Source organism: Sphaerodactylus townsendi, linkage group LG11 (assembly GCF_021028975.2).
Source record: "Sphaerodactylus townsendi isolate TG3544 linkage group LG11, MPM_Stown_v2.3, whole genome shotgun sequence".
NCBI classification, from domain to species: domain Eukaryota; kingdom Metazoa; phylum Chordata; class Lepidosauria; order Squamata; family Sphaerodactylidae; genus Sphaerodactylus; species Sphaerodactylus townsendi.
In genome coordinates, this window is record NC_059435.1 from 7,400,211 (window position 1) to 7,425,927 (window position 25,717).

The window sequence follows — 25,717 nt, forward strand, 5'->3', positions numbered from 1 at the left end:
ATCTATGGCTACCAATCTTGATCCTCCTTGATCTCAGATTGCAAGTGCCTTAGCAGACCAGGTGCTCAGGAGCAGCAGCAGCAGCAGAAGGCCATTGCTTTCACATCCTGCACGTGAGCTCCCAAAGGCACCTGGTGGGCCACTGCGAGTAGCAGAGTGCTGGACTAGATCAGGGGTAGGGAACCTGCGGCTCTCCAGATGTTCAGGAACTACAATTCCCATCAGCCTCTGTCAGCATGGACAATTGCCCATGCTGGTAGGGGCTGATGGGAATTGTAGTTCCTGAACATCTGGAGAGCCGAAGGTTCCCTACCCCTGGACTAGATGGACTCTGGTCTGATCTAGCAGGCTCGTTCTTATGTTCTTGTGTTCTTAACCCATCTAAGCCCACTGCTGGCCTGAAGCAAACATTAAACGGAGGTACAAATGCCACATCGTCAAGGGAGGACTTACACTTCAGCGTCACAAAGGTAGCAGTGCTGGTTTTCAATCACATGCTTGCACTTGCTGCGATCAAAAACTGGCATGGGCTTGCGGTAATTCTTCTTGGCCAAGACATTCCGATCCGCTGGATCGATGGTGGCAGCAACCAGATGATTAATTAAATGGTGCACAAAAAGTAGGCCAATCACCTGCATTTTGACAGCGTTAAGGAAAACTAGAAGAACAAGAGCCTGGGCTTTCATGTGTATTCGCCATTGTCGATTCCTTCTCATCTTAATAGCTACAAATGACAAGCACAAACCCTAGTAGCTTTGGTGGACTATGAAAGGTTCACAGTAAGAGTCTTTAGGACAAGCTAGAACAGTGGTGGAGAACCTATGGCACGGGTACCAGAGGTGGCACTCAGAGCCCCCTCTGTGGGCACACATGCACAGAGTTCATCATGGTGGGGGGTGGAAAATCCCCCCCACACACACACACATCTAGGCTGACCTGGGCCACTGGGCATAACGTGTAGGTAACCCTTTTAAGTGCTGTTAAACCCCCTGTTAAACCCCCTGATTTTCATGGGAAGAACTAAAGCGCAATCCTTTACCTGAGAGTAAGCTCGGTTGCTGACAATGGGGCTTGCTTCTAAACCCTCCTAGGTTTGTGATTCACCCATTCGAAGCATTGCACAGTTGCTTCAAAGCAAAGCCACCAACTACCACCAAGCTTACTCCCGAGTAATGCACACCTTGGAGCCAACTGATTTTTCAGTATTCAGGTTAAATTGCCGTGTTGGCACTTTGCGATAAATAAGTGGGTTTTGGGTTGCAGTTTGGGAACTCGGTCTCGAAAAGGTTCACCATCACTGAGCTAGAATCTTTGTGTATTGCAAATGCGATATATATCCTTCACATTTTCCTTAATCAGGCTGGCCTTATCTCAAATATTCCACTGTATTGTTCCATTTGAAAACACTGGGCTCAGCTGTATCATCAGATTTACGGCAAGAAAAAGAATCCCCAACCGCGACATGCTTTCACCATTACCAAGGCAGCTATTGACAACAAACACACACAGTGGGTCACCTGCCGTTGTTGTCATTACAGACACTCTGTCAAAACGACTGTAAATTTGACTTGAGAATCAATGGCTCAAATCCAGGTTTGCTCTCTAGTATCAAAGCAGAAGGTTTCACCATTCCTATAAATAAAAGACATCGCCAGTTGCTTCAATAAAAATGTTCCACTAATTCCCTAGATTCCCCTTTGGGTGAGCAGCAACCTTTAAGAAGCCATTACATTTTGAAAAGTTTGTTCCGTGAGCTGTATAACTTCCCAGAAGCAACAGATCAAAATCCTTCCTTTGAGGGCACCACGCAGCCGTTAGCAGCTCAAAGAGGTGCTAGAATCCCCAAAGTGATGCTCGTGGGCACCATGGCACCTGCCAACACCTTTCCTTACGCCTCCAGGTGTTTTTAGAAAGTAAGTAGAGCCAGGTGCAGCTTTTGCCTAGAAGAGATGCTGATTGATGCAGATTTTGATCAACAACAACAACAACCTTTATTTGGCATTTAAAAATAGGTTCTAGAGCAGGGGTAGGGAACCTTTAACACTCAAAGAGCCATTTGGACCCGTTTTCCACGGGAAAAGAAAACACTTGGAGCCGCAAATAATTTTTGACATTTAAAATAAAGATAACACTATATATATATAGGGGTTTTTTTTACCTTTTACTCCGCTCATTCTGAGAAGCGCATGGATGCGCCCGCCCTGCTGCCTGCAGGGCGGGCAAGGATGAAGCTGGCGGCTCGGCCTCGCCGGCCGCCGGGAAAGCGCCCGCCCTGCTCCAATGGGGGGGGGGGTGAGAGGGGCCAACCCGCCCAGCCGCGGCCCAGCCGACCATGGGCAGCTGGCCTGCAGGGCAGGCAAGGATAGAGCCACCGAAACAAACAGTGGAGACCACAGTGCAGGGAGCAGAAGAGCCGCATGCGGCTCTCGAGGCCGCAAGTTCCCTCACCCTCAATTTCCTCAAAGAGCTGATTTGCCAGACATTTTTGAAATACAAAAATCAAGAGTACATTCAAAGTGCAGACAGGAAGACTGTATATAGCAGTATACATTACTTAGAAAATTCTGTCACTTGTAAAAGAAATTTTGCTACTTTTTCCAAGAGCATGACATCTGTGTTGTTTAACAGAAGCTCCACAACAGAACAGTCAGATAGATAGATAGATAGATAGATAGATAGATAGATAGATAGATAGATAGATAGATAGATAGATAGATAGATAGATAGATAGATAGATAGATAGATGGAAGATAGACTACAATTCCCATCAGCCCCAATTGGCCATGCTGGCAGGGGCTGATGGGAATTGTAGTTCATGATGCGGCTGGTCTCGACTCGGGCCAGGGCCTTTACAGCTCTGGCCCCTGCCTGGTGGAATGCTCTACCTCCAGCTGTCCGGGCCCTGCAGGACCTTGGTGAATTCCGCAGGGCCTGTAAGACGGAGCTATTCCACCGGGTTTTTGGAGGGGCTGGCTGCGGTTCTATTGCCCCCCACTGAAACCGGAACTAAGCTGCCTTTTCCATCTTGGTAGGGCCCTGATTCCATCCTGGGCCCTGCCTCTCCTCCCTTCTCCTTTGGCCTTTAGACCGGGCGCCTGTGTGTGTGTTTTTACACAACCTTGTTGTTTAATCTGTATTTATTGTTTTAATTGCTGCTGAATTTTAATGAGTTAGATTTTATGTTATATTGATTTACTGTTCTGGAAACAGTCATGTTGTGAGCCGCCTCGAGCCCTTCGGGGAGGAGGCGGCCTATAAATTTAATAAATAAAATAAAATAAATAAGTGAACATCTGGAGTGCCATAGGTTTGCCACCACTGGACTAGAGAATTTCTCCTGATGTCTTCCACATCAATTTTCAATCATGTACATTACTGACCATGCAGATCCCTGTTATATCACACACAATAGACCCGCAGAAACTGATTTGACATTAATAATCATGCTTGGGTTGGTTCCGTGTAGGAAAAGAGTGAAGCGTTTGAGGTACCCGCCCCAGACACTCCAACCAGCTGTTCAAGATGCCGCAGGAGTTCTAGCACAGCCGCCTATATTAAAAAAATCCCAGGATCAACCAGGAGGTATTCCCCTTGACAACTTCCAGACATGGATCACTCAGCAGGAAACCTTAGCCGTGAAATCATTTTCAAACCCAGCCAACACTGTGCCCACCGAACAAGCTGGCTGCCACAGGAAAATCTCCGCCTGTCTTTGAACGGGATGAGAATTGTTTATTCCCAACGCAGTTGTCATTTTCCATTTGAGCCTCCCAAGTTTTATTGCAAGAGAAGTAATGCTTTCCCAGCCGGCACTTAAGCGGGGTCTAAGGACCAGAAACGGAACAGCTGCCACCTTTTATTTTAACACATGACCTAACTTGACAATTATCCTCTCACTCCGAGAGGCAGTTTATCATTGCGGATGAGAACAATGTGGGATGCCATTAATACTTCCTAGCAACAATCTTGTGTTTAGTACATAAATAGTGAATCAATTACAAGGCTCGTGATGGTTTCCTTTTCATAACATTGGTGGCCTTTGTCACCCCTGCTCCTTGGCCTGCACAAAACTGGGAAGAAACAAAATGTTTTGATCCCCACTAGGACTCGAGAGTGACGGCTTGAAAGTTTTTACAGAAAAGCAACCGGAGAAAGCAGCGAATAGGCTTAGCCGTGCCATGTAAGCTGCTGCCAAGAATGTTTCAGTGGAGAGTGTTTTAAAAAGACTTTTGAATTATCAGAATAAAGAACGTTTTAGACAGGGGAAACATGTTTTTGATACTGTGATCGTTTCTGCATGGTCCAAATATCCCGGGTTGAGCAAGGGAAATATCCTGGTTTGGTCAAGAAGTTTGTATGGTTCCTGGAGTCCAAAGAAGAAACAGGGTTTATCCACTGATACACCCTCAGCAGCAGGTGAATTACAGGAGGGTTAACAGCTTGTGTATCGAATCTGGAGGAACTGGGTTTGATTCCCAGCTCTGCCGCCTGAGCTGTGGAGGCTTATCTGGGGAATTCAGATTAGCCTGTGCACTCCCACACACGCCAGCTGGGTGACCTTGGGCTAGTCACAGCTTCTCGGAGCTCTCTCAGCCCCACCTACCTCACAGGGTGTTTGTTGTGAGGGGGGAAGGGCAAGGAGATTGTAAGCCCCTTTGAGTCTTTTACAGGAGAGAAAGGGGGGATAGAAATCCAAACTCTTCTTCTTCTTCTTCATCCCAGGGCTTTCAACAATCGGCAATTTGGTAGTTCTTTTCAAAAATCCCAGGTTGAACCTGCTACTGTGAAAACACCACGGGAGCAGAACCAGTTCATTTTCCCCACCCAGCCACCTGATCTCCCTGCCCCCCGATCTCCCCACCTGACGTCAACTCTGCTGAGCTGCCAACCATTTCCGAAACGTTCCCCTCTGATGAGCAGCCCGCTCTTCCTGAAAGGTTCCCTCAAGAACGTTTTCTGCTCATGGCATCGACCGGGTTCCATTTTGCCTGGGTTAATCAGGAGTCCCAAAATGTTCCCATTTTCTTTTCTGTACATGTACTGGTAGGAGCAGCAGTGGCGTAGGAGGTTAAGAGCTCGTGTATCTAATCTGGAGGAACCGGGTTTGATTCCCAGCTCTGCCGCCTGAGCTGTGGAGGCTTATCTGGGGAATTCAGATTAGCCTGTGCACTCCCACACACGCCAGCTGGGTGACCTTGGGACTTTCATGCGAAGTCACAGCTTCTCGGAGCTCTCTCAGCCCCACCTACCTCACAGGGTGTTTGTTGTGAGGGGGGAAGGGCAAGGAGATTGTCAGCCCCTTTGAGTCTCCTGCAGGAGAGAAAGGGGGGATATAAATCCAAACTCTTCTTCTTCCTGAAACGTTCCCTCAAGCACGTTTTCTGCTCATGGTATCGACCGGGTGCCATTTTGCCTGGGTTAATCAGGAGCGGAGTCCCGAAATGTCCCCATTTTCTTTTCTGTACATGTACTTACTGGTAGTGGCACCGTTGCTAGGGAGATGTGCACTTTGGGCCAAATGTTAGTGGACATATCATTGGGGGGGGGGTGTCTCTCGTTTTCCACAAGAATATGAGAACGTGATTGGGAATGTGATGTGATACTGTGCCCCATTGTTCCCCCCTGCTCACTGTGGGTGGACCAATCAGAAGGACAGCCTTTTTGTGGAGGTGGCAACAGCCCGAAATGGACCTAGGGCAGGAAACTGCCTGTTTGAGTTCCGCATTAAGGAGGCGTCGGCAGCAACTGCTGGTGTGGTTTTGAGCGATTGGTGTGCACGGGTGACGATGGCTGGCACAAGTAGCGACAAAGTGAATGTATATTGCCGTGGTGGCGAACCTTTGGCACTCCAGATGTTATGGACTACAATTCCCATCAGCCCCTTCGGCCATGCTGGCAGGGGCTGATGGAAATTGTAGTCCATAACATCTGGAGTGCCAAAGGTTCGCCACCACTGGTATATTATTTCAACAGAAGTGAGGGTCTCCACCCACAGCACCCAGAGTAGCGTGTACATATATAAATGTCAAGCTGCTCTCCACTGAGACAGATCGCGAGGTGCCACTCACATTAAGTCGATCTGTTGGTCAGATCATCTCTATTCGTGTGCCGTTATCCTTCGCCACAGGCTGCAGAGGGGCCAGCTATTTCCTGGCATTGCTATGGGGACTTGAAGCCACTCAGCTTTCTCCCACCAGACTCGCCAAGGGGTGCCGGGACATGCAGGTAGCCCCAGGAAGCGCATAGTGATGGTGGGCATGCCGGCTAGATTAGCTCATTCGCACAAGGAAAGGCAATGTGGGCTGTAAATAATTAACAACACTGACAGTTCAGTCCAAAGCGGCACACACGAGGTGAAATTCCCAGCCACAGGCCAGGTGATCCTGTTGCAGCAGTGGCGTAGGAGGTTAAGAGCTCGTGTATCTAATCTGGAGGAACCGGGTTTGATTCCCAGCTCTGCCGCCTGAGCTGTGGAGGCTTATCTGGGGAATTCAGATTAGCCTGTGCACTCCCACACACGCCAGCTTCTGGGTGACCTTGGGCTGATCTGGCTTCTCAGAGCTCTCTCAGCCCCACCCACCTCACAGGGTGTTTGTTGTGAGGGGGGAAGGGCAAGGAGATTGTAAGCCCCTTTGATTGTAAGCCCCATTCAAGCTGACCCCTGCCAAAAAGCTGGCATCAGCTTTGGAAGGAGAAAAAAGGTATGCATGGAGGGGGAGGTTTGTTTCAAAACACGCCACAGCCCTGAACTGAATCGGGTGCAATTTATTCTGCCACTGTAGTTCACCTTTGAAAAATTCTGGGAAGATCCACGCAGTCAGGTTTTCATCTCCCCCTTCTTTCAAGGAGCTCATAGCAGCATACACAGTGTGCTGCTGTGAGGCTACCACGCTTAGCAACCACTCTTAGCAACCACTCCGTGAGGTAAGCTAGGCCAAGATGAGAGACCTCAGGTGACCCGTTGAGCTAGGTGATCCTGTTGCCTTCAGAGAGGAGAATCTCCTTCAGAGAGGAGAATCCCCTAAACCCGTGGTGGCGAACCTTTGGCACTCCAGATGTTATGGACTACAATTCCCATCAGCCCCTGCCAGCATGGCCAATTGGCCAGGATGGCATGGGCTGATGGGAATTGTAGTCCATAACATCTGGAGTGCCAAAGGTTCGCCACCACTGCCCTAAACCATAGGTGTCAAACTCGTGGCCCTCCAGATGTTATGCCTTAACAGACCAGGTGATCGGGAGCAACAGCCACAGAAGGCCATTGCTTTCACCTCCTGCATGTGAGCTCCCAATGGCACCTGGTGGGCCACTGCGAGTAGCAGAGAGCTGGACTAGATGGACTCTGGTCTGATCCAGCTGGCTTGTTCTTATGTTCTTATGTTATGGACTACAGTTCCCACCATCCCCTGCCAGCATCATGCTGGCAGGGGATGATGGGAACTGTAGTTCATAACATCTGGAGGGTCATGAGTTTGACACCTGTGCCCTAAACCCTCGTCGGACACTTTACCTTCCTCCCCACAACTGGCCCTTGTCATCTGCTGCGGTTTGGTCCTCAAGAGGAGATCCAAGCCAAAGACTCAAGATCTGACCTGACCTGGCCCCAATGACCGAGGAAAATGTTTTTATGGCTGGAAGAGGATGAATAACTAAATCCTGGACCGATCTGAGCCGAGTGTTTGTAGAAATGCTAGGCATCCTTCGAAGAGTATGAAGGGATTGGATGCTGTTCCAATGTGGTCCGATTAAAATACATATACATAATTCTTAGTTCTCTGATTTCTGCTGTACCATCCTGACGGCAGTGGTTGTCTCCTGTGATCTCTGATCTCTGCTGTACCATCCTGACGGCAGTGGTTGTCTGATTTCTACTGTACCATCTCTGATTTCTTCTGTACCATCCTGACAGCAGTGGTTGTCTCCTGTGATCATTTGGAGGCGCCAGATTGTTAAATGTTATATTTTTCTGTGTTTTAATGCATCAGTTCTGTTTTATGTTCTCCGTTAACTTACTGTGTTGATGATGTGTTTTAACCTGCTGTAAACTACCCCGCTTTGACAGGGTGAGGGCAGCCTATAAATTATCGTTGCTGGCTTGTTTATATCTTGATGGTGAATCTATGATCCGCTAGTCAGGCAGGCCCAATTTCAGAAAACTAATCTTGTTTCTTTAAGGAATCCCAGTTTCCTTGAGTGCCCAACCTCATAATGGCTCGCATTCAGCGGGATACAAGGACAGGCAATGGGCGATGCGCACTGAGTGCAGGCATGAAATAAAACGAAGCACAGACCGAACCATCCCCCTTTCATGGCAACTTTGCAAATGAGTTAGGGTTGCCATCCTCCAGGTGATGCCTGGAGATCTTCAGCAGCAGAGAATTGTTCCCTTGGAGAAAATGGCTACTATGGGGGGGTGGACTCTTCTATGGGATTATACCCCAATGGGATTATACCCCTTCCATTCCTTCCCAAACCCCACCCTCTCCAGGCTCCTATGGCAAATCTCCGGGAACTTCACAAACCAGAGTTGGCGACCTAAAATAAGACGTCCCTCGGATTAAGCCTCTCTATCTTCCAAAGCGGCCATTTTCTCCAAGGAACCTGATCTCCGTGTTCTGGAACCCAGCGGTAGTTCAGGAAATCCCCAGACCCCAGGTGCAGGTTGGCAACTCTAGTTCTAAGACAGTGATGGCGAACCTTTTTGAGACCGAGTGCCCAAATTGCAACCCAAACCCCACTTATTTATCGCAAGGTGCCAACCCGGCAATTTAACCTGAATGCTGAGGTTTTAGTTTAGAAAAAAACGGTTGGTTCCCTCAACGCTCCGCTATGCCCGCTTTCGAGCAGGGGCCAGCCTGCTTGGCGAGCTTTTCCGGCGATTAAAACGTTTTGCCTCTCAAAAATACCACTGCGCCTCCACTCACCGCCTCAGGGGCGGCAACCGCGGTGGAGCACAGGCACCAGGTCCGCCAGCCATAGATGCCACCAACAGGTGGCGCACACGTCGTTAACTCCAGTGGCCCAGGTCAGAATAGAATCGGTCAGCGTGGGGAGTTGTGATTTTCTGCTTTTACGTAGCGAACTCTGTTATCGCAGCGTGCCCACAGAGAGGGCTCTGAGTGCCGGTACCTGCGACTTCCAGCGCCATGGAGTTCGCCATCACTGTTCTAAGACAAGAAAAATGGACATAGCTGAACTTTGGCAGGATCACACGCAGACCGTGTGCCCCACTCAGGGAGAGATTCAACGGGGGAACGAGGCCTTATCCCTTCCACCTCTATCCACAGCATAAGCAAATTCAGCCCGTTGTTTTCCCAATGAGTGTTTGGAAAGGATACAGCATAGGCCGCGTATTTCCATCTGTGAGGGAGAAGAGGGATGTAGATGCCAAAACCCACAATAGCCAGGTAGGCATAAAGCCCCAAGGTGACTACCTGGAAGGAGTGGAGAGGCAACGACCAGCCATTTACTCGAGAGTGTGGAGGGGCCAGGGTGAGGCCGTTGCGTCGGTTCTGCTCCGCAGGTCCTATCCGCTGCAACTTCTCATCAAAGCAGATCATCTGCAAGACAGAACCCAACCCTTCCTTGAAATAACAGATCTGCTACCCCTCAGCAGATCTATAAAACCCCACCTGTGGCACATAGTAGGGACTGGGAAGCCAAAGCACAGCCCTGCTGGCGATGGCGTGCTCACCAGAAGGGACTTGGGGAGTCGATTGATCCCGGGCTTCCGTGGAATCACGTGGGGGGCACCACCGGCAAGGCCGCGTTGAAACCCACTGAGCACCCCGGCTAAGGTAAGTGGGGCGCGGGGGGGGGGAGCGCCCAGAGCCGGTGTTGCCCTGGGCACCATTTCCCCCCAGTACGCCTCTGCCTGCTGCCTCAGCCATTCACGAAGGTCCTGAGAACATGGTGTTTTGCTTTGCTGTCCCATCTGCCCCTGAACGAACAAACGCACAGAACCTGCTTAGCCACCTTATTTGACAAGAAGGTGCTGCATTCATCAAACCTACAAGTGTCCCAGGAGCAAAGACTTTCAGTCCTTAAAGGGAGAGGGAAGATGTATCACTGCAAGAAGACTTCGCGGTCTGCAGAACAGAGCTGGGCTGAGTGTGGTGATTTGGTGAACCACGGTTCCTAAGAAGGGATGCAAACATTTCCCTCCAAGCTTCCTGGGAGCAGCGATTTACTTTAAACAGGGGGGGTCTCCGAACTCTTTTTTGGAAATTGTGGTGTGCATGCTGGTACAGTGTGGTGGGCACAGCCACAAAACGGTTGCCACAAAATGCTGCCACAGCAAGCAGAGCCCACCACAAAATGGCTCACGTGGCTTATCGTCAGTCACATAGTGCGCCTGTCTGTAATTTTGCTTGCTCTTAACTTTGTTATTTAAATTTTAAGAAACTGCTGCTGTGGAAATTTGTTTTAATGTGGTTATATGTTTTATGTGCTGTTATTGGAACAGCTGTATTGTGAGCCGCCTCGAGCCCTTTGGGGGTGAGGTGGCCTATAAATCTAATAAATAATAATAATAATAATAATAATAATAATAATAATAATAATAATAATAATAATAATAATAATAATAATAATGACAGAAGAGAAGAAGGAGGAGGGAGGAGGAGGAGGAGGAGGGAGGGAGGAGGAGGAGGAGGAAGGAGGAGGAGGAGGAGGAAGGAGGAGGAGGAGGAGGAGGAAGAAGAAGAAGAAGAAGAAGAAGAAGAAGAAGAAGAAGAAGAAGAAGAAGAAGAAGAAGAAGAAGAAGAAGAAGAAGAAGAAGAAGAAGAAGAAGAAGAAGAAGAACCGGCCTGCCCTATAGCAAGACCTGGTACGAGCACAAGCCAGAGAAGACCACAGAAAATGAAGAAGCAAAAATACTCTGGGACTTTTGAAGAATACAGACAGACAGACACCTGGCACACACAACACCCCAGACATAACAGTGATAGAGAAAAAACATGTTTGGATCACATAGATGTTGCTGTGCCAGATTGACAACTTTGAGGGTAGAGGACAAAGAGAGCTGGAAAAGATCACGGGCAATACAAGGACCTACAAAATTGAAGTTGAGCGATTGTGGCAAAAAAAAAAAGAACAACAGTAATCGCTACTGGTAGTGTTCCGGTGCTCTAGGAGGAATCCCAAGAAATCTTGAAAAAACATCTGGGGAAGCCTAAGAAACTTGGTCAAGAACATCAGTCCACCTGCTGCCAGAAAGCAACACTTCTAAGGAATTTCTGCACATATTCCTACATAAAATACCTCTAATATCCTAGGTCCTTGGGAAGGACTCGGTATTCAGAGATGAATTCCAGACACTTGTGCTGTGTTGTTATGTGTATAATAATAATAATAATAATAATAATAATAATAATAATAATAATAATAATAATAATAATAATAATAATAATAATAAACAACAACGATCCTTGTTGTGTGTTGACAGTTTTTGCCAAACCAGTGCTTGTACACATCTGCCTAATCAATCAAATTGCCAATCAGAAGCTTTGCTGGGGAAAAGTCCCAGCCCCTTCCTCAAAACACCTGGAGGGGCTGGGGACAGTGGTGGTGGGCACAGGGGCACTATTTTGAAGACCACTGTTTTAAACGGTCCTGGGGAATTCCAGCTTTCCTCACAAAAACAACAACCCAGGCATGCCAGGAGAGCCAAAAAGCAAGCCCGGAAATCTAAGGGAAGCCAACTTATCGTTTAAGCTGCTAAGAGGCACAAGCGTTTTCATCATCCCATACATAATACTCAAAAAACAGTGCACGAGTGTCAAGATTTTCACAACCAACCTCCATAGAGCAAGACAAATGCTGATTTGCGCTTTTACAAGAAGAATGTCTTTATTTTTTGCTCTACGTAAACACTACGCTTTATAGTTAGTAAACTCACAGATAAAAAGCAACGGGGAATCTGCCTCTTCTGTTCTACTCAGCTAAGGTGATAGACAGACAGACAGAAAGATAGAGCAACAGAGATCAGTTTACCTGGAAAAAAATGACTTCTTTGGAGGGTGTGTTCTATGGCAGTGAGCCCCAATGAGATCCTTTCCCACTCCAATCCTGCCCTCCTTAAACTCCATCCCGGAAACTTCCAACCCCATGCTGGCAACCCCGACTTTATTTCATAGAGCACACTTTGGATCCCCCCACCCTTCCATTAGTCCATAGGTGTCAAACTCGCGGCCCTCCAGATGTAATGGACTACAGTTCCCATAATCCCCTGCCAGCATGATGCTGGCAGGGGAGTGATAAGGAAATGTGATCCACCTGGAGAACGCAAAATTGGCTATTGCGTAATGAGTCAAAGCAAGTGCGCCATTTTTCCCTACTTTGCTGGAGTCCCCTAAGCATGCTTTGTTTTGTTTTTAAACTTTCCTATATAGGCGGATGGAGTTGGTTTTGTGGCTTGGCTGCTCCCGTGATCATGGAATAATACAATTGGAAGGAGCCAAACAGGCCCTTCAAACCTTGCTCAATGCAGGATCAGCTCAAAGCATCCCTGACAAGTGTTGGTCCAGCCGCTGCTTGAAGACTTTTCAGGGAGGGGGTGCTCACCCCCCACCCCGGCAACTGATTCCACTGCTGAAAACTAACTGTAAAATCTCTCCCACCCCCCACCCCCATATCTAGCTGGTACCTTTCAGATCAGATGACTTCGAGCAATAATTTTAATGAAACCACCGCCACCTATTTTCATTGAATAGTTTTGCTGCTTTGACGGGATTTCGATGCTTATAACTTTTAATTTGCCTATTTATAATTTTCTAAACTATAATTTTAATGTGTTTGAATTCTGATAGTTTTAAGGCAGGGGTCTGCAACTTGATTCTCCGAATGTTATGGACTACAAATCCCATCAGCCTGCCAGCATGGCCCAATTGGCTGATGGGGTGTAGTCCGCAGTATCTGGAAACGCAGGTTACTGGGCACCTATTCGGAGTTTAGGATTCTTGGCTGGTATTTTAAAGATGTAGTCTGCTTTTTACTGTTTGGTGGATCTATTATATCATTGGTTGAGAAAAGAAATATTCAAAATAATAAATAAGGTAATTCACTATTATTAGTGAGTGTCACCAAGCTTGCAATGAGTATTTAAAAGAAAATAGATCTATTTTAATAGAGAGTACGCTCAAAATAAAATAGTAAACGGGACCAACAATTCATTGAAGTCAATAGTACCTTTGTACGGAAATGTTCTACAGTTATTTGGGGGGGGGGGCGTCAAGTCACAGCTGACTTATTGTGACCCTGTAGAGCCGTGGTGGTGAACCTTTGGTACTCCAGATGCTATGGACTACAATTCCCATCAGCCCCTGCCAGCACGGCCAATTGGCCATGCTGGCAGGGGCTGAATGCCGAATCCTGGAGTGCCAAATTACGCCACCACTGCTATAGCGTTTTCAAGGCAAGAGATGTTCATCATAACCCTGGTGCTGCTTGAAGGTCTCCCATCCAAATACTAGCCAGGGCTGACCCTACTTAGTTTCTACGATCTGACAAGATCAAGCAAGCCTGGGACTATCCAGGTCAGAGCTTCGCAGTGCTTGGTCATGTTTAAGCACTTACCTGTAGATGGGATAGTACACACAGCAATGTTGCTGGCACACCAAAGTGTACTCACCTGGGCCGTTGTTTTCAAGTTCCGTAGCATTAGGCAGCATTACCCCATATGTCCCTACTAGGCCTCTGCGTTCAGCAGAGGCCAATTTGCTGCTGGTTCCCGGCCCCTCAATGATGCGGCTGGCCTCTGCACAAGGGCCCAGGGCTTTTCTGAGTCCTGGCCTGCCTGGTGGAACCTCTTCCTCAGCTGTCCAGACCCCTCTTAGCGGGGATCTTGGTGAGTTCCACCAGGGCCTGTAAAGGCGGAGTTGATTCCACCCGGGCTTGCCTGAATCTCCTGGCGGCTGATGTGCTACTTTAGTCTCCTGTGTTTGGGGTCCCTTTACCATCTATGGGACCCTTCCCCCCCTCTTTGGGAGGGTTTTAATAAGGATTTATTGCTTTGGCTCTGTTTTATATGCTGACATGTGTTTATTTTTTAAATGGGTTTTTAATTGTATGTTGTATAATTATGTTGTCCACCGCCCAGAGCCCTTTGGGGGTAGGGCGGTATAAAAACCTCCTCAAAAATAAATAAATGAATGAATGAATGGATGAATGAATGAATGAATGAATGAATGAATGAATGAATGAATGAATGAATGAATTTAACACGATCAGGAGAGCGTGGGACCTTACTGAAGAAAGGGCTAGCCAACAATTCAGGAGTTAGTCTGTTTGAGGTGCTAGTCTTTTCTTTCTTTGCCACACTAAAACTTGGCACAAGATCAAATGAATTGCTGTCCAGGCACAGAGTACGCCCGTCACAGGGACAGATAAACATGTGCATTAGTATTTCAGCAAGATCTAGGCCAGGGGTCTGCAACCTGCGGGTCTCCAGATGTTCATGGACTACAAATTCCATCAGCCCCTGCCAGCCGCATTATGCGTGGCAGGGGGGCTGATAAATTTATGAATGCATGGCTATCTGGGCTCCCGCGAACTCTAAACAGTTTCCGTTAGGACGGAAGCGTGGGGAAATTTCCCCACAGCATCCCTGCTCTAGTCCCTCAGTGGTAGCCATTTCATGACCTCAAGCCAATGGAGTTTTTTCAGTTTTTAAACAGTAATTGAATATTGCTATATCCATATACCATAATAATAGTGTGCATATCAGAATTTTTGAATTACAAATTTTTATTTACCAAAGGATACCTCTTGTGCCTTTCCCCTTATAACTGCACAATGAAAAGGGTAGAGACTTACTCCTATTAAAATATAAAAATTAAAGCTGGGAATTCACAGACCCTGGTAAAATATTCTACTGCCAATTTTAAAAAGTGGGGGAAAGATTGTGTGAGTGTGAGGGGAGGGGAGATGGCAATATGTTTTATTTTTATTTTTCAATTTCTATCCTCACAGGGCTCAGAAGGAGCCACAGGGGCAGAATCAAGGAAAATGAACAAGGAAATAAGAAGAGTGAAGAGTTTGGATTTATATCCCCCCTTTCTCTCCTGCAGGAGACTCAAAGGGGTTTACAATCTCCTTGCCCTTCCCCCCTCACAACAAACACCCTGTGAGGTAGGTGGGGCTGAGAGAGCTCTGAGAAGCTGTGACTAGCCTAAGGTCACCCAGCTGGCGTGTATGGGAGTGTACAGGCTAATCTGAATTCCCCAGATAAGCCTCCACAGCTCAGGTGGCAGAGCGGAGAATCAAACCCGGTTCCTCCAGATTAGATACACGAGCTCTTAACCTCCTACGCCACTGCTGCTCCAGAAACATCACCCCTTAACAGCCTAGAATCTCGGATGGTTTCCGCTCACATGATTTCACATCCTTGCAAAGTGAGTTTGTGCATCTGATGGAAAGAGTGTGACAGCTGGTTAGGTTCACGAGGAAGTCATACAATGCTATGGTTTCTGCATCCAATACAAGCTACAATCAAAACAAACTACTGTACTCACCCAATATCCAAACGCAGAGCAGGACTGGAAATAACGATAGCAGAACCCCAGGGGCTGGTCATAAGGTAACCACACACCTTGATAACGTGTGTGAGGCCTAGATCTTGGCAGGCAGTGAATGTGGCCGTGACAGTGTAGAGGAGAATCCATTGGATCCAAAAGAAGGACTCCCTCATCAACAGAAAGCGAACCAAGAGATGAGAAAACGACAGGATTTGACAGGGGGCGCGATCAAATGGGAGGTCTTCGCCACCAGTCCTCAGCTGAAGAGGTTTCCCAAACGTAACCAGCAAAGATAGATATTGCATCTGCCTTACTCAGAGTGTAGAAGGAAAAAGAGAAGGAAACCGCAAGGAGGAAGCGGCCCTGGTGACTGTTCACAAAGCAGAGACGCAAGGGAACTTTGTGAAGACAGAACACACAGGAGTCCATTTTAAATGGTTTTAGACACAGGGTCCTTTCCGAGGTGCTGACCCTAGTTATTTAACTATCAGGCGTACTGATACCTTGCCGTACCTTGGCCCAGTCACACGCTCTCTGCAATACCTACCTTGCAAGGTTGTTGTGCGATAAAATGGGGTGAACGATGTAAGCTTTTTTTCAGGCCCCATTGTGAGAGAAGGGTGGGATGTAAATAAAGTCACTAAATATACAGAAAATAAAAATAGGCCAACACCACTCTGCTTTAATGTATTGTCGAAGGCTTTCACGGCCAGAATCACTGGGGTGCTGTGTGGTTTCCGGGCTGTATGGCCGTGTTCTAGCAGCATTCTCTCCTGACGTTTCACCTGCATCTGTGGCTGGCATCTTCAGAAGGATCTGATCCTCTGAAGATGCCAGCCACAAATCGTCAGAAAATATGTAAACCATACAACCGAGGAAATACACAACTTCTAGCTTTATTCCAGACTCAGATAGCGGATCCAGGATTAGCAGTTCACCGGGCTGATCCCACCACTACCCACCACTTCCTTTTTGGATGCCCTCACTCAGAACCGTTGCTCTAACTGCCCCTTGGAATATACACAAAATAAAGGTGTCCAGTCGCACTCTCAAGATTCAACCTGGCATAATTTTGATGAGTTGGTGCTCGGTACACCTCCATGAGGTAGATTCATTGCTACAAAAAGATCAAAACAATGGGGGGGGATGGGGACACACAAGGAGAGATGTAATTAAGAGAGGCCCATTCAAAACAAGATCCCATCAATACAGCAACCAATCCCACTCAGACCAAGGACTTCTCCCTAGCAGAACATCATGGTCTAATCTAGCAAAGTGTGAGGGAAACATGACAATCACATCCAGGTCCAAAAATAGAAGAAGAAGAAGAAGAAGAAGAAGAAGAAGAAGGAGGAGGAGGAGGAGGAGGAGGAGGAGGAGGAGGAGGAGGGAGGAGGTTTGGATTTATATCCCCCTTTTCTCTCCTGCAGGAGACTCAAAGGGGCTTACAATCTCCTTTCCCTTCCCCCCTCACAACAAACACCCTGTGAGGTAGGTGGGGCTGAGAGAGCTCAGAAGAACTGTGACTAGCCCAAGGTCACCCAGCTGGCGTGTTTGGGAGCGCACAGCTAATCTGCATTCCCCAGATAAGCCTCCACAGCTCAGGCGGCAGAGCTGGGAATCAAACCCATTTCCTCCAGATTAGATACACGAGCTCTTAACCTCCTACACCACTGCTGCTCCTACACAGAGATACAGCTGAATTAATATCTGTAAGAGATGTGGTGTGCTAAGATATTAGCCCTTTTTTGTTTGCTGTCAAGTTGCAGCCAAGTTCTCGTGGGTTTTTCAAGACAAGGGACTAACAGAAGTGGTTTTTCATTGCCTGCATCAGAGGCGCAACCTTGAACCTGCTTGGGGGGTCTCCCATCCAAATACTTACCATGGTCAGCTCTGTTTAGCAAGTCCAATCTAACAAGACATGACTAGCCTGGATCTTCCAGGTCAGGGTATAACACCTATAGCAGTGATGGCGGACCTTTTCAAGACCGAGTGCCCAAATTGCAACCCAAAACCCACTTATTTATCGCAAAGTGCCAACATGGCAGCCCCAACCAGGATACTGAGGGTTTTACCGTTGGCTCGAGGTTAATGCGTAACTCCGGAGTAAAAGCTTGAGTGGTGGTCGGTGGCTTTGCTTTTGAAGCAACTGTGCAACTCTTCCAGCAGGGTGAATCCACGACCCTAGGAGGGTTTACTCAGAAGCAAGCCCCATTGCCAGCCACCTAGCTTACTCCCAGGTAAAGAATCACACTTGAGTTCTTCGCATGAAAATCAGTGGAGTTTAACAGCACTTAACAGGGTTACCTACACTGTTTCCCCAAAACTAGGTCTTAGTTTTAATGCTAATAATCGAGCCCAGCGGCCCAGGCCAGCCTAGATGTGGGGGTGGGGGGGCATTCTGATTGTGCATGCCCACAAAGAGGGTTCTGAGTGCCACCTCTGGCACCCGTGCCATAGGTTCGCCACCACTGACCTATAAGGAGTAAGAAATCCTAGATTTTTGTTAAGATCCAGGTAGAGGGATAGTATTGAACTTCATGATGAGTGCTCATTCAGCGACTTTGAATTGAATTCTCCCTTCGAAGCTCTTTTGCGGAGCATTTTAATATATTTATTTACTTCATTTATACCCTGCCTTCCTCCTCAATGAGATCCCATAGCAGGTTACATCCTCTCTTCTACTGTATCCTCGCAACAACCCTGTGAGGGAGGTTAGGCCAAATGTGTGGCAGGCCCAAAGTCATCCAGTGAGAAGATTAGGAATTGGCAGATTAGGAATTTGAATCCGAGTCTTCCAAAACAGGGGCTTTTAGAACTGTAATCTGTGCTGGAAGAGTGAAATGTTCCCCCCGCTGAATATTCGGACCACTTAAGTCAGATTTGCATACATCTATTATTTTGTGTAGGGTTGTCCTGGGCAGACAGTAGAAGGGCATTTTACATTTGTTTTTTTAAAGAGCAAGAAGGGGTGGACTCAATATGCAGCAACTAAAGGAAAAAGAAGAAACGGCATTGTTGACAAACGAGTCCGCGGTATCCGCTTTACTCATGCTTCATGTGAAGTCAGTTTAAGCCCAAATCACTTCCTTCCTTCTCTTAGCCCTGGTAAGCAAGACACTCTAGAGCAGATTGCTGGGGGGAAAAACCCAATCTGTTAAGAAGAAACCACACCTAAAACATTCCAACATATTGCAATTAAAATCCAGTTGAGGGGTTCATAATTGTCACCCATTGAGATTTCACTGCAGCGTAGTAAACATTCTGTTCAGCACTATCTGTGAAGAAGAAGAAGAAGAAGAAGAAGAAGAAGAAGAAGAAGAAGAAGAGGAGGAGGAGGAGGAGGAGTTTGGATTTATATCCCCCCTTTCTCTCCTGCAAGAAACTCAAAGGGGCTGACAATCTCCTTGCCCTTCTCCCCTCTCACGACAAACACCCTGTGAGGTAGGTGGGGCTGAGAGAGCTCCGAGAAGCTGTGACTAGCCCAAGGTCACCCAGCTGGCGTGTGTGGGAGTGGCCACCAGGCTAATCTGAATTCCCCAGATAAGCCTCCACAGCTCAGGTGGCAGAGCTGGGAATCAAACCTGGTTCCTCCAGATTAGATACACGAGTTCTTAACCTCCTACGCCACTGCTGCAGAGAGAAAAACCTCTCCCTGGCTGAATATACACAGGTGCTTTGTGCTGCGGTGAAGGTGGATTCTCTTCGGGACAGAGATTCTCTTACAGACACTTTACCCCATCCTCACATTCCAATAATCCCGAAGGTTTGTGAGAGCTGGCAAAGAGCGACCTTTTCTGAACATGAAACAGTCGGCCCGGTGTTTCTCCTTCCTCAAGCTTTTTGGCCTCCTGCGCTGTTTCTGCTTTTGCCGATGATTGGGAGGGCTGTTTTTTAACTTTAAGCACAGGGACCGTATCACAGCTATCAAAATAATTCTGGATCTAATATGGGGAACACTTATTTTGACAGATCTAATATGGTCCATGCACAGAAAAGTTTTTTTTTTAAAAAAAGCCCTCCTGAGTATCGGCAAAGGCAGAAGCAGAGCGGGGAAGGAGGGGGTGGAGCCAAAAAGCCCGAGGAAGACACACGAAACTCAAAAGGTGCCCTGGCAGTATAAACATCGAAAACGTTGCCATTTGATCAAGTTCTATTGTTCTCTCTCTGCTTGCAAAACACACCACACCCAAATGGGCACCGACTGCTTGGGTCAAGAGGCTCGATTCTTTCAGTGCCCTTCAGCATATGATCAAGAAGTGAGTTCCGCAGGGCCTGTAAGACCGTGTTGTTCCACCGGGCCTTTGGAGTGCCCAGCCGCTGATGTGGTGCCCCCTCACTGCTCTTTGCCCTGGCACTGGTACATCAGAGCCCCTCATATTGAGGGGCCTGCATGCCACACAGGGTGGGTTTTAGTGGGGTTTGGGCGCCTCCTGTTTGTTGTGCTGTTGTTATCCGGCTGTTTACATGAATTTTAAGATGTTTTATTGATAATTAACAGGATGGGGCCTATGTATTGTATTTATGATCTGCTCCTGTTTAATGTTTTGAACTATGTTGTTTACCGCCCGGAGCCCTTCGGGGATCGGGCAGTATAAAACTCGAAGATATAAACAAACAAACAAACAGACAGACAGACAGACAGACAGACAGACAGACAGACAGACAGACAGACAGACAGACAGACAGACAGACAAAATAAAGAATACAAGGGTATGGGGTTGGCAAAAATTTTCCTCTCCGCTAGGCAAGAAAACCAGCTCACCAAGTGGTTTACCAATCAGCCTGGGCATGACCACTGCAATTGCCCCCAGGTGAAGACGTCTTTTCTAAAGTCAAACCAGCCATTTATGATGTTATGTTTATTGATCCTATGTTATTGATGCGTTTATTGATGGTTGTTCTACGATGTTATGTTTGTTTATGTTGTTATTATGTTGTTGTGCACCACCCTGAGCCTTTCAAGGGAGGGCGGCATGCAAATTAAATATACCACACCATACTGTAACCAGAGGGACAGATCATAATTATTTTGTTTTAACATAATTTTGATAGATATATAATGTTAGCAGAATTGTGGTTTATTCTGGTTTTCTGTAAAAGGCTTTCCTTCCTGCTGTAAAATGTATTACTCCCTGAAGCCATTGTCTAAGTCACAAGCTTGCTGAAACAAACAACAACAAAAAACCAGATTATGCTAAAGGTGGACCCAGAGAAACAGGATGCAGACCACATAAATGGATCGGAGCAAATTATGGAAATTCATTTTCTGTAGCCACTGAGTACTTGTCACACCCGGGGACAAGAGTCAGCAGGCAAACATCTGCATTATCACAAAGACAACTCTCCAGAGGTATTTCCTCACCAAAGACAAGACCTGGACGTCTCGAAGGAGGAGGAGGAAGAAGAAGAAGAAGAAGAAGAAGAAGAAGAAGAAGAAGAAGAAGAAGAGGAGGAGGAGGAGGAGGAGGAGGAGGAGGAGGAGGAGGAGTTTGGATTTATATCCCCCCTTTCTCTCCTGCAGGAGACTCAAAGGGGCTTACAATCTCCTTGCCCTTCCCCCCCTCACAACAAACACCCTGTGAGGTAGGTGGGGCTGAGAGAGCTCCAAGAAGCTGTGACTAGCCCAAGGTCACCCAGCTGGCGTGTGTGGGAGTGCACAGGCTAATCTGAATTCCCCAGATAAGCCTCCACAGCTCAGGCGACAGAGCTGGGAATCAAACCCGGTTCCTCCAGATTAGATACACGAGCTCTTAACCTCCTACGCCACTGCTGCTCCTGATGGCCCCTGATGGCCCTGTATTGTCATTGGATAATTCAATCTATGATGTAACCTCTAAATTTTACTATCAGAAGTCTGTCCTTTTCTATGTTCAGGGTGCCTTTTGCCAGGCTTGGCCATGCGCCTTAAGGGCCTGGTGCTGACCGAGCTGCTGAAGTCACTTCTTACTTGAACAAACGACCTCGGCCCTGCTTATCTGAGGGACCGTCTCTCCCTATACCGCCCTTCTAGGCCCCTCCGCTCGTTGGACGTGGACCTACTGGTGATCCCTGGCCCCAAGGCGATCCGGCTGGCCTCTACAGGGGCCAGGGCCTTTACCGCTCTGGCCCCTACCTGGTGGAACAGGCTCCCGGGTGAGATCAGGGCCCTGCAGGACTTACAAAGTTTCCGCAGGGCCTGCAAAACGGACCTGTTCCGCCAGGCGTTTGGCCAGCCGGGATGATGTCAACTCCGCCATAAGAACATCTGGCCTCCCGTGGGTATATAAAGAGGGGAGGGAGGGGTTGAAGCCATCTGGAGTCTTGGTATTTTATGTACTCTTTTATGTAAATTTATATATTATGATGATGTTTTAAACTGTTTTATTATTGATGGACACCGGCCTGAGCCTTTGGGAGGGCGGTATATAAATATAATAAATAAATAAATAAATAAATAAATAAATAAATAAATAAATAAATAAATAAATAAATAACTCCGTTCGACCACATCCAAACTTTATTTTATTTTTCAATTTGAATCTTGTGGCTTCAATTTTATTTGCGGCCAAGCTGAAATCACTGAAATCGCTATTAAAGTTGCCCATGGCAGTGGGTAACAATACCATACCATTCTCCACCTATTATAGGTCCCCTATCCACTGCTTTGATCTTGCCAACCTCCCGGTGGGTTGGGAGATGTCTTCAGACAACAGAGATGAGTTCCCCTGGAAGAAATGGCTGCTTTGGAGGGTGGGCTCAATGGCTGAGGTCTCTTCTCTTCCCTTCCTAATTCTGTCCTAGGATTGATGGGTGTCCCCAGCCACTGGCAAAAGATGGGGGGGGGGGAACGTTGCCAGATCCAGGTGGGAAAACTCCTGGAGATTTGGGGGCGGAGCCTGGGGAGAACCTCATTGAGATAGAACAGGGGCCTGCAACCTGCGGCTCTCCAGCTGTTCGTGGACTACAATTCCCATCAGCCCCTGCCAGGATGTGCTGATGGGAATTGTAGTCCATGAACAGCTGGAGAGCCGCAGGTTGCAGACCCCTGAGATAGAAGAAGAAGAAGAAGAAGAAGAAGAGGAGGAGGAGGAGGAGGAGTTTGGATTTATATCCCCCCTTTCTCTCCTGTAGGAGACTCAAAGGGGCTGACAATCTCCTTGCTCTTCCCCCCTCACAGCAAACACCCTGTGAGGAGCCTGTGAGGTGGGAGGAGCCCTGTGAGGTGGGTGGGGCTGAGAGAGCTCCGAGAAGCTGTGACTAGCCCAAGGTCACCCAGCTGGCGTGTGTGGGAGTGCACAGACTAATCTGAATCCCCCAGATAAGCCTCCACAGCTCAAGCGGCAGAGCAGGGAATCAAGCCCGGTTCCTCCAGATTAGAATGCACCTGCTCTTAACCACTGCGTCCCTGCTGCTACAATACTATAGGGTCCACCCTCCAAGGTAAAAGGTAAAGGAAGCTCCTGAGCAAACACCGGGTTAATACTGACCCATGAAGTGACGTCAAATCCTGATGTTTACTAGGCAGATTATTACGGGGCGGTTCACCATTGCCTTTTCCAGCCATCAACGCTTTACCCCCAGCAAGCTGGCCACTCAGTCTACCAACCTTAGAAGGACAGACAGCTGTGTCAGCCATGAGGCGGCTCACCTGTCGGGACTGAACTCAGGTCGTGGCCAGAGCTTGGGCTGCAGCAGTGCAGCTGACTCCTCTGCGCCACGGGGTTCCTGCTCCACCCCCCAAAGCAGCCATTTCCCCCTGGGGGGCCGATCTCTGCAGTCTGGGATCTTGGCTGGCACCCTCACCACGTCCCCAGGCTCCACCCCCGAACCTCCAGGAACTTCTGGGGAGCAGCAGTGGCGTAGTGGCTAAGAGCAGGTGCACTCTGATCTGGAGGAACTGGGTTCGATTCCCCGCTCTGCCGTCTGAGCTGTGGAGGCTTATCTGGGGAATTCAGGTTGGCCTGTGCACTCCCCCACACGCCAGCTGGGTGACCTTGGGCTAGTCACAGCTTCTCGGAGCTCTCTCAGCCCCACCCACCTCACAGGGTGTTTGTTGTGAGGGAGCAAGGGCAAGGAGATTGTAAGCCCCTTTGAGTCTCCTTACAGGAAAGAAAGGGGGGATATAAATCCAAATTCTCTTCTCTTCTTCTCAAGCCAGAGTTGGCAACCCAACGTTTGCTCCAAAGAGAGCATGCCCACAGCTTCCCAACTGCTTCCTTGAAGAGTTGCTTCGTCTGAACGAAGTGGAGATTCAGGGGTTTGAGGATCTCCTTCTGCCTTTACTCACCTTTGTACTCTGCAATAGTATTTCAGCCACAAGGTCCTCTTGCCAGCGAGAGACAGGTGTGGGTGGAGAAAAGCCAGGGCTTAAAAGACCCAGACCTATTCCTCCCCAGGGTATGTTTAAGGAGGGGGGGAAACACCTTCAATCTTAAAAGACGAGGCCCTCCCTTTTAAAAACAAAGCCCAGTGCTAACAAAAAGACCCCAAACTATCCCACGGGGCTCACCCTCTCAACATGGCCTGCCCCAACTTTTAGAAAGGACTGTTTGGTTTCTTTCTGTACTGCCACGCTGGGAAGCCATGGAAACTGTTTCCGCCCTGCTTCCCTGCAAGCCAGGCTTCCCCTGGGTCCTATAGAGGAAGGGGTTCAAGGGCAAGCCCCTCCCATCACCTGCTTGAGGCAGCTTGGAGGTTAGGACCCCACAAGCCACTCATGGCATGCTTGTGTTGCTCAGGTGCAAGCGTAGTTCCCCCTCACCCCAGGTGCGCCATCTTAAATTCGCATGCGCATTGCCCAATCAAAAATTCCTTTGCCAGGGGTCAGTGCTACCAGTCACAGACCAGGAAAGGGATTTGGGCGTCTTAGTTGGTAGTTCCATGGGAATGTCAACTCAATGCCTGGCAGCTGTGAAAAAGGCAAACTCTATGCTGGGGATCATTAGGAAAGGAATTGAGAATAAAACTGCAAGGATTGTCATGCCCTTATATAAAAGCAGTGGTGCGACCGCACTTGGAGTACTGTGTTCAGTTCTGGTCGCCACATCTCAAAAAGGATATCGAAGAGATAGAAAAAGTGCAGAGAAGGGCAACGAGGATGATTGAAGGGTTGGAGCACCTTCCCTATGAGGAGAGGCTGCAGCGTTTGGGACTCTTTAGTTTGGAGAGGAGACGTCTGAGGGGGGATATGATTGAAGTCTATAAAATTATGCATGGGATAGAAAATGTTGACACAGAGAAATTGTTCTCTCTTTCTCACAATACTCGAACCAGGGGGCATTCATTGAAAATGCTGGGGGGAAGAATTAGGACTAATCAAAGGAAACACTTCTTCACGCAACGTGTGATTGGTGTTTGGAATATGCTGCCACAGGAGGTGGTGGTGGCCACTAACCTGGATAGCTTGAAAAGGGGCTTGGAGAGATTGATGAGGAGAAGTCGATCTATGGCTACCAATCTTGATCCTCCTTGATCTGAGATTGCAAATGCCTTAACAGTCCAGGTGCTCGGGAGCAACAGCCGCAGAAGGCCATTGCTTTCACATCCTGCATGTGAGCTCCCAAAGGCACCTGGTGGGCCACTGCGAGTAGCAGAGAGCTGGACTAGATGGACTCTGGTCTGATCCAGCTGGCTTGTTCTTATGTTCTTATGTTCTTAAGGATTTTGAAAAGGGGAGGTTGTCTTGCTTTTGAGTCTATACAACATTAAGAACAGTAGAGGGAGAACAAAACTCCAAGCTACCCAGAGGTAAATATCAAAACGGGTGAATGCAGAAAATAGCTACTTCTGATGATGTCCTCACCATGTACGCAGGCAAGCAGATTAAGAGGCAACCGTTTGCGAACAAGATGAGCAGTGGGATCACCAAAACTGAAATGGTATTTCTACTACCCCCTGCTATGTGACCTAGCAAGCAGTAATGCTTATTTGTCTTGCCACCTCTGGGTTGGTAACAGAGGTGGGATCCAGCAGGTTCTCACAGGTTCCTGAGAGTAGGTGACTAATTATTTGTGTGTGCCGAGAGGGGGTTGCTAATGGGTGATTTTGCCACGTGATTTTTGCCTCAGTTACGCCCCTCCTCTCAGCAGTAGCGCGCAGAACTTGAAGCAGTCTAGCAGGAGGTGCACCGGCGTGCGTGGCACCCTGCGCCTGCGTGCATTCGTTTCCCGCCCAAGGACCGGCGCAGCGGCAGCGTCCTTGCCACTGCCCCGCCCCTGGAA

The 25,717-nt window shown here is 48.1% G+C and overlaps 1 protein-coding gene across 1 annotated transcript in view; it reads right to left on the reverse strand.

Annotated features, from left to right (window-relative positions):
- Window positions 1–25,717, reverse strand: part of LOC125440545 (palmitoyltransferase ZDHHC11-like) — a 49,549-nt gene that overhangs the window by 21,343 nt on the left and 2,489 nt on the right. The window contains exons 2-3 of the mRNA XM_048510418.1: window positions 9,339–9,560; window positions 454–632 (exon numbers count right to left, since the gene is read on the reverse strand). Coding sequence (XP_048366375.1) covers window positions 454–632; window positions 9,339–9,560 — 401 coding nt within the window. The remainder of the gene's footprint in view (window positions 1–453; window positions 633–9,338; window positions 9,561–25,717) is intronic.